Source organism: Halyomorpha halys, unplaced genomic scaffold, assembly GCF_000696795.3.
Source record: "Halyomorpha halys isolate HHAL.00 unplaced genomic scaffold, Hhal_1.1 Scaffold623.1, whole genome shotgun sequence".
NCBI lineage: Eukaryota > Metazoa > Arthropoda > Insecta > Hemiptera > Pentatomidae > Halyomorpha > Halyomorpha halys.
Window position 1 is genome coordinate 330,698 of NW_027107123.1, and position 9,581 is coordinate 340,278.

General features: G+C 28.2%; 1 protein-coding gene across 1 annotated transcript in view; it reads right to left on the reverse strand.

Moving 5' to 3' along the window:
* Positions 1–4,623: 4,623 nt before the first annotated feature.
* eIF2Bgamma (eukaryotic translation initiation factor 2B subunit gamma) overlaps positions 4,624–9,581 on the reverse strand; it is a 6,408-nt gene continuing 1,450 nt past the window's right edge. The window contains exons 3-9 of the mRNA XM_014427110.3: positions 7,916–8,078; positions 7,009–7,204; positions 6,796–6,917; positions 6,056–6,237; positions 5,738–5,967; positions 4,809–4,912; positions 4,624–4,718 (exon numbers count right to left, since the gene is read on the reverse strand). Coding sequence (XP_014282596.1) covers positions 4,666–4,718; positions 4,809–4,912; positions 5,738–5,967; positions 6,056–6,237; positions 6,796–6,917; positions 7,009–7,204; positions 7,916–8,078 — 1,050 coding nt within the window. The 3' untranslated portion in view covers positions 4,624–4,665. The remainder of the gene's footprint in view (positions 4,719–4,808; positions 4,913–5,737; positions 5,968–6,055; positions 6,238–6,795; positions 6,918–7,008; positions 7,205–7,915; positions 8,079–9,581) is intronic.

Genomic DNA, 9,581 nt, shown 5'->3' on the forward strand with positions numbered 1-9,581 from the left:
TCTAATAAAATAAATTAAAAATAACCAGACAGAGATTAACTAAACATAACAAACAAAAAGGAACAATTATTGCTTGTATACATATAAGTATAAAAGAAGATAATAATAAATGCAAATTATTTAAAAAATTGTTAAATTTTGTCGTAGCTTTGTTATGGCAATTGTTATCGAATGGCGCGTCGATGAGAGAAATTATTTTGTCAAAGTTGTAGTTATTTATTTACCGATATATTTATATTTATAAATAAGTTTTTATTTTATATATTTTTCTAATATGGATCTGTTGCACACCTCCATATTTGTTTTATTATTTCATTAATGTGAAGGCAGATGTTGGATATCGGCTAGAGCCTTGCGTCAGATACCATCAGGCGGTCTCAAAATGGGATTAGTAATAAATCTCTTTTCCAAAGCACTATTTTGTTTGTTGTTTTCTCATTTTTATATATCTATTGAATTTTTTTTTTTTTACCTACCTAAAACAAATAAAGTGTGGTAATTATTTCATTTGACATGCCATAGGGCCGTCAGAAAAACTTTTTTTTACAAAATGTCATTATCATTCTCTATTTTTAATGTCCTCTTGTAACTAATGAACTGTTTAAATGAAAATTTATTCATAAATCTTTGTTACGGTTACGTAGTTTTGTAACTGTTATCACCCTTTACTACAGAAGCTTCTGTGGAACAGTTTTTGTAATTGTAACTGATATCTTTTGTCACATTAATTCCTAAGTTATAATAGTTAGGTTCATTTATTTATTCCCTTTGTTTTTCTAGTTTATTATATGGACTTAACATGTACGTGTCTATTAAGTAGAGACACATAGTCTTATATTAATGAGAAGGGAACAGTGAGTTACAGTTAATAATATCATTGAGGGTGAGTTGAACTACTGCAGTCCTTACTTATCTTTCTTATGTAACTTAATGACAATTATTGGGTTGTTTCATATGAAATATTGGTTTTCACAGGGAAGGTTATTTAGTAAAATAACTTTATGAAATCAAAACATTGTTATTCAAAATATTTACTGAAAAATTCAGGGTTCTGTGAGGAAAGAAGAAATGTGTTATCTAAGAATTATTTAAAAAAAATTGTACCTTTAAGGAAGTTGTCCAAATTTCTGATTGGATGGAAATCTGTGGTGATAATTCAGGCGAAAAAAGTAAGGTGAGGAAGGAGTTTGTAATACAGCTCGTTAAGTTTCATCACTGTTTCATAAAACATGAGATCTGCTGTTATTACATGAGGTCATGTAAGAGTATATGTCCCTTATGATTAACTTTAAATGTTTTACATTAACTGTTACTTTAAAATGTTTTTGATGCATTATGTTAGTGTCTGTGCAATACAAAGTGGATGTGATGGTTTCACCAAAGGGTAAAAAGGAGAAATAAATTATTTCTGCCATTAATAATCACACAGAAACCAATAATTTCTTGGCTTTGGTAAGTGTAAAGTTGCATCCAAAAAATCTTTCTTTGATATTTAATTTAACCACTGACATACCGGACATTTGTTATCATATATACAATCCATTTTTCATCCCATGTGACTATTCTTATGAGAAAAGATTTTTTTTTCTTTTTGCATTTCCTACATAGATAACTGAAAGCAAAAAGTAAAGCACATCTTTATTTATTTCTTCATATATGACAGGTTATTCGAAAGATACCTTTCCAGAAAATATATTAAAAGCATCACTCCCATAATTTATACAAATTGTCTTCAATTTTTCATAATAAAACTAATTTACAACCTCAATACAACTGATTCCAAAAGTAATAAATTATAATGTTTTTGTTATTTATCCTTTATAACGATATAACACATACTGATAGAAGGAAGGAATAATTTTGTTGTAATCAAAATCAAATAATAATATACTTATTCTGTTGTTCACAGTTTTATTCTATTTTTAATACGTTTTTTTTATTATTAAAAAAGATTCACTGGCGTTATATTCCAACTAATAGAACAAAAAAAAATACAATAACAATTCAGAATTTAAAGTAGGACAAAACAAGTGCCTAAAGATAGCAGAACAAACCAAGCAATTTAAAATAATACACTATTTTTATGTTGGGATTCACTTTGCTTGAGGCCAAAACCGTCCAAACAGCTGTTTCTGAAGTCAAGATATTGCTAAGAAATATTTATAATAATAGTTCGACTAACCGTCAAAAGAGAGCAGCACCAATCGAGAAACGTAGAAATAGTAGTTTCAATAACCGCCGCTAGAGACCAGCACCATCCAAACATCCGTTCCCGTTGTCCAAATACAGCTCAAACATATTAATAATTACAGTTCAATTAACTACCAAAAGAGAGCAGCACCAATCAACAAACATAGAAATAGCAGTTCCAATAACCGCCGCTAGAGATCAGCACCATCCAGGCAGCCCTTTACGACGTCCAGCAGGAAAATTTTTGATTTGTATTAGGATATTAGGAAGTTACAGGAGTTCACTCGATCGTATCCGAGGCGCTGACCTAACTTTTGAGCTCCTATGACTTCCTAATATCCTAATATGAATTCAAAAATTTTCAGCTAGACGTCGTAAAGGGCTGCCTGGATGGTGCTGATCTCTTGTGGCGGTTATCGGAACTACTATTTCTACGTTTCTCGATTGGTGCTGCTCTCTTTTGGCAGTTAGTTGAACTGTAATTATTAATATGCTTTAGCTGTATTTTGACTACGGAAATGGATGTTTGGATGGTGTCGGTCTCTAGCGGCGGTTATTGGAACTACTATTTCTACGTTTCTCGATTGGTGCTGCTCTCTTTTGGCAGTTAGTCGAACTATTATTTTAATGTACTTCAAGTTCTGAATTGTTGTATTATCATCTTTTTTTTTTGTTTTATTGATCGAAATTAAAAGGGGTATATATTTTTTGAATCATATTTATTTAAGCATGTTCTTAATAAGTAATTGTTTAATATCCATGACTTATTCTACTTTCCTTCCTGTTCTTATTAACTTAATACAATATGAAATAGTAAAATGATGATAAAATAGTGTTTTAAAAACATATTATGATTTGACTTTGACTATGTTAAATTAATTCCACCTATTTGTGAGTGAATTTAGTATTGATATATAAGATATGTCAGAAACTTCAAATAATATAAGAATTAAATCCTGATTGAAGTAATAAGTTGTAAATCACTTGTGTTATGATCAATTAACCATTTTCATAGATCTTTATTATTTATCTCCCATAAGTTACGCTTTTAACATGTTTTATGAGGATATATACTCCATAAGAACTAGATTTAAATGCAGAAACAAATAAAGAATAAGAGAATTGGGAAAGAACTTTGATAATAAATTATTCTCATTTTAGGTACAATTTTAATAATTCTTTTATATTCTTATTGACTTAACCATGAAATAATAAAATATTTGTTTAAACTTATTATTATCTGAATTTTAATTATGTTAAATTAATTCCACCCGTTATGTGAGCCTATATTGCATTGTTTAAAAGAGATCTGCTAGAAACTTCAAATAATATTAATTGAATCCTTGTTGAGGTATTAAGTTGTAAGTCAGTTATTGTGATAAATTAACCATTTTCATAGATAAACAGAGTAAAGCTTTTAACATCTTTTATAAGGACATATAATCCATAAGAACTTGTTATAAATGCAGAAATAAATAAAGATATGATAAACATATGACAAGCTATTATGTGATAAAACTGTGGATTACAGAATAATGATGGAAAATTTAGAAATAAAAGTGTGCACAATTTTCTACATAAAGAAAAAAATTCAAAATATCTTTTCACAAATTAAAATTGGGAAGTGATTGGATCTTAAAAAGATAATAACCCAAAGCATACCCCTCAAGCTCAAAGGAATGGTTGTTCTATAACATATCCTGACAATTACACACTCCTCCCAAGTTCCATTAAAAAGCACCTGAAATTGGAACACGAAGTCTTTTAATATCAGGTGCTTTTTAAATATCGCTCGATTTAACTACCTTTAAGTTTAATCTTCCCATTTTAAGCAAATATTTCAAAAGTGATATAGGGACCATCGCCTCTGGGAGTCTTAGTGGGGCAGGTCTGGCCTTTTTTATGTGTTATGATCCAAAAAATACAACAAAATAGCTCCAGATGCTACTCAACAAAATGACTTTTTTAATTTTTATTACCATTTCTTCTAGCATATATTTTTTTCTTTTTGATAGATAATTTATAATTCTTGAATGATTTACTTGAATACTATTATAAAAAATGTACTTACTCCAGTGGTAGGCAAAAAGTAATAGCAATTACAATTACTGTAATTTGAAATATCGGAAACAAAATTACAATTTTGATTTATACTTACAACTACTTGATGAACCACTGTAATTGTAATAATGACCCGAAATCACAATTAATTTTTGGCCAACACTGACTTATTGTTATATAATAAAACTAAGCTTTGGCTCTAAATTTAAATTTTGTTTGTGTGTCCTGTTTTTGTATTTTTATTCCTTAACTGTTCCATGTTTTCTTATCGACTTTTGTTTCTTACTGTATTAAATAATTTTCACTGCAGCTCTCACGTAAGTACAGATGGGTAATGTTGTTCAGTACCAGGCATGAATAAAAACAACAGTATTCTAATCAACTTTATTATGTACAAATAAAATAGTCTCCTATTTAGATTTCCATTAAATGGTCAACATCTGTTAAAACTTCATTGGAGTGCTTTCCTATATAAAAAAAAAATAAATAAAAAATCATCAATGAATAATTTTTATAGAATATGATTTAAGAAATATAAATCCATTGAATCAGCTCACCTCCAACAGGTACCGTAAAATGACTTCCAACAAGACAGTCTTTCAACTCACAGCCATCGCTCACAACTGAATCCTCACAGACTATGCAGTTCTGGATAGTGCAACTAAAACAGAATGAAGGCAGTGAGGAACCAAAAGAATACACCTCTATTATTTGGCACTATTTTTGTTAATATACGGTTAAATAGAAATATTCCACTATCAATTTATTTACAAAAAAATCAAATTTTTGATTAAGATTATTAAAGTAATAAGCATAGACAGCAATAAATATTCCTTCCATATGGTTACTAAGGAAGTCCAAGAATAAAAAAAAAAAATTAATTTCAGTTATATTATGTTTAAACTCCCTATAGTGAGATTACAGAAATTAATTATCTAAATTTCCTATGTTTGTATCTACTCCATCTCATGGATATTTATAACAAAGTAAAAAATGTAATGACTTAATAAAATAATAAATTAAACCAGGATTGAGAAATATAACTTTTCTTATTTTATGATTTTGTAACATTGAATAGAATAAGGTATTTTATATTTATCAATTCCGTCTCCACTTAAAGTTATTTGAATAATTCTATAAGATTTATAGAGCTAACATCCAAACATTATTAAATTTTTATCACTAAAAGCATTAATTTTTTTTCTTCTCTGAAATCTAAATTATAAAAATAATAATATGAATTAGAAGATTGTTGATTGACCATGAGTAATTGAAGGAAGATGGTCTAACGTTTCGCCCCACTTTGCAGAGCTAAAAAAGATATAAACAACTAAATTAATGTAACAAAGTAGGAGAATAGATAGATAACTGGGTAATTTAGATCAACCTATCTTACTATAATTTGAACCCAAATAAAAAATAGTGAAAAGTTTAACTTACTTAAGGAAAATCAGTATAAAAAGAAATAATTTCAATAAAATCTTACCCAACACCAATAGACGCTGACGCCATAATAACACTAGAAGTGATACGTGTCTTTGGTGAAACTGCGACATTTGGAGCGATAATAGTTGATTTAATTGAGGTCTTCTCAGAAATATCAGCTTTGTCTCCAACCAGGCAGGAGTCTGAGTCCAGCTGAGTAGATGAAATTGTAGCAGTAGGGGAGATTCTATTACCTTCTATTCCAGTCAATTCAGACCATTTCTCCAGAATCTAAAATTGATTTTAGTTTTAACAAAATAATCATTAATAAAGTAACTGAAATAATGTATAACTTTATTTTTTCTGAGAAATTACTAACCAATTTATTGATTCTGGTATACTCCATGAGAGAATTAGCACGGATAGTGATTCCATCGGCTAGGTGGGCATAACATCGTAGGGAATCACTCTTGTACACTGGCTCTAGTCTTGAATCAGTGAAGGCTGACATTAGTCGAGCTTTAAGGATTAATTCATTTTCCTCGCTCATTTCTTGCAGATCTAGAAGCAATAAAGTAATTACTCTAAACTTTAAAAGTGGGCGGTTTTTTTCCTGAACAAATTGATTATCAATTTCAAAATAACTTTTTATAAAAATACTATATTCTTAAATAGAAAGTCACAACAGAGCTGTCAATATATTTGCCTACAAAGTAAATAAGAATCAATAAAAATTACATATGTATAACAAATTGTTGGAAAGCTAAAGATTTTAGAAAAATTAATAACTAACATAAAAAGTCATAGAAACTAATGGAAAGTGTTAAAAATCATATAAATAAACCTAATTTATTAATGAATGTTTTCATGTTTCCATGGCAACTTTAAGTGAACTGTTCATAATGATGATCTGATTTCACAAGAGAGTATTTGTTTTTATATAACTGTACAGAGCTTGTGAGAATAATCTGTTATTGTTCAATATCACATAGCTTTCAGTTGGAAGTTGAAATAATTTTTACTCTAAGTAGGGGGTAAGTGAAATTAGAGTGACGGGCATACTATACTAGATTTTTTTATGATTAAAAAATTCTAATAATTATATTTATTAGAAAATACCTGTTTTAAGATCAATGCCTATTACGGAAGCTGCTTTGTCTTGATCCATCTTTTTGTGTTTAGGCTGCATCTGCTTTCTTACTACATGCGGTAGAAGTTCACCTTTGATAGTACTTATATTTCTGAAATATTTTATTTTTTTTTAATTTTCTGATTCAGTCATGACTAAGTTGCAAATATGTAAAATATTAAGTACTCAAAACAGAAACTCACTTGTTTGATACAAGATATTTACAAAGAGCCCTGGCAAAAATGTAAACATGAGCATCCAAAAGTTGAGAATTCAACGCTATTCTACCAAACTTTTTAACTAGTCTACATGGAAGAGGAAGCTCTTCCTCAAAATCAGATGCTGAAGCGACAAACACCAAACGAGAAGTGCTTTCTTCAATACCGATGAAATCCTTTTCTGTAAAAAACAAAACAAAAAATAAGTGTAATATATTTTTCCAAAAAATTTAAATTGGAGTATTGGCGAGAATGTCTAAATTGTCTTAATAGAACAAAAGACAATTGCCATTTTCGAAAAAAATAAATAATGGATTTGGTTGCAAAATATGGTAACCAAAATTGTATAGTCATATATTAATGTAAACTGTATGATTTGAATTTTTTGGCATCATTAGGTAGTTTAAAGCTGATTTCATAAATTGAAAGAATCTTTAGGAAATTTATTTTCAATGATGGAGGTAAACCTTTGTAATTAAGAAATATTTTAACATTGTAAAAGTTATCATGTTTTAGGACTGAATGCTTCAAATATAAATTTTCAACAGCTTATTTTAATTATTGAATTATTTACTAAATAGTTTGATTAATACATAGATCACATTTTCTTCCACATGCTTACAAAAAAAAATATTTTAAACAACTAACATCTTTCTAATCCTTTCCATTCCTTCTATTGAAGTATCTCAATTCATTTTCTCCAATCAAATGTTTAACCAGTCACTACTTTTAGGTGAAAAAAGGAGCTTTAATATTAATGATATCGAACTTTTTTTTTCTTTATTTCAAGACAAAATCTAAATGAATGAATCATATCACCAATGAAAGAAAGAGAATATATATGCTTACATGATCAGTGAAGATAATGAGGTAATGTATTTCTGAGTCTTACCGGTCTTATTCTTCGATTTAGGACCAGGTACTGTTAAAGGCGACGTATTATTCACCGGTGCGAACAGAGCTGCAACAGTAGCATTGTGTTTCCTGAACAGTTCAAATAATGGTTGAAGATCAACATTAGTAATCAAATCACAGCTTAGTACCAGCACATCAGACTGAAACATAAATATAATTTTTAAAAGATATTAACAAAAAAAGTTATAAAAACTGATCAGTTAGGCATTATGAAATTATAGTTAGAGCAAATGATCTTTAAGTATATCTGAGCAGAATCAATTTTTGAGCAACTATACACAAAAGACACATGAAATTTTGTTTTTAACTATAAAGCACATTTAATCTATGTTACAGATATGCCCCACATCATATCCATGCTGTTTAATAACTAATTATGATTTATAATTGAAAGCTAGCATACTTTCAGTAAAAAAAAACCATGCTATTAATTTTAAACCAGTTAGTTCAGTTCTATTTGTGCAGAGGTGAACAGTGATCTCCACAATCCCAAATATGCTGTGTTCATAAAAAATTTTTGTGTCCCATGAACCAATTAAAAAAAAATTAAATCTCATCTAAGGTTTGTAAAGTATTGTAATTATTAATAAAATTAAATTTAGTTGAAACAAAAAATACAATTTACTAGTAATTATCTCATATTTAAGGCTTTATCAGAATTTTGAGATTTTTACGAGTCATTCCAAATGAAATGAGAGGCCAGAATCTCAATATCTCAGATTATTTTTTTTTTTTATATATTATTACAACTAAATACTTTACAAAAGTAATTATTAATGTTTTTTTTCTGGAGTACTTTTCTCATTATCAATTCCTAAAAATTGTAGAAAAACCTGAATATCACCACATTAAGCTTGTAAATTGACAAACAATGGTGCTAGAGGGATGTTTGAAAGCTCATTTTAAAGCTTACTTTATGTGCTTTCACTTGTATTGTTAACTGACAACTTCAAAACAAAAATATTTAATTGTTTTCAAAATTCTGAAAAACACCAACTTAGATTTTTTTTAAATTAATGTTTTGAATTATATTGGCTAGAGTCAACAAATTTCAAAATGATATAACAAAACCATTAGTAAATAAAATCAACATGTTAAGTAAGAAGCATAATTCATCATAAACAAGAAAGAATAACTAAATTTTCAGTTTAAATCTTGCTTATTCTTGGATAAAACATTTATTATATAACATGTAGCACATTATCACGGACATATATTGCATAATTGAATGTAAAATGTTTAATTCAAGTACTAACTGGAAGAGAAACAATTTAAATAAAGATCTGCCAATAGACAACAAGTAAGGCTCTCTGAATAAGAACTTACAAACATCACACTTGCTTAAAAATCAAAAAAATGCCTAGACCTAAGAGAAAACTGTAAATTATTGTAACTAGGAAATAAAAAAAAGTTTTCTGTAAATAACATTAACAAATAAAATATTATTATTTTCTCTTAACAGCAATATCTTTATCGATTATACAACTATCAATTATATATTTCAGCAAGATAATAGCTTCAAATTATATAGTAATTTTACTATCCAAGAATAGGAAAAATTTTAACAGAAAACGAAATTTTATTTGCCTGTGATCCCAACATTTCTCTATCTTGAAATTTGGCATGAATCAAACAAATATATA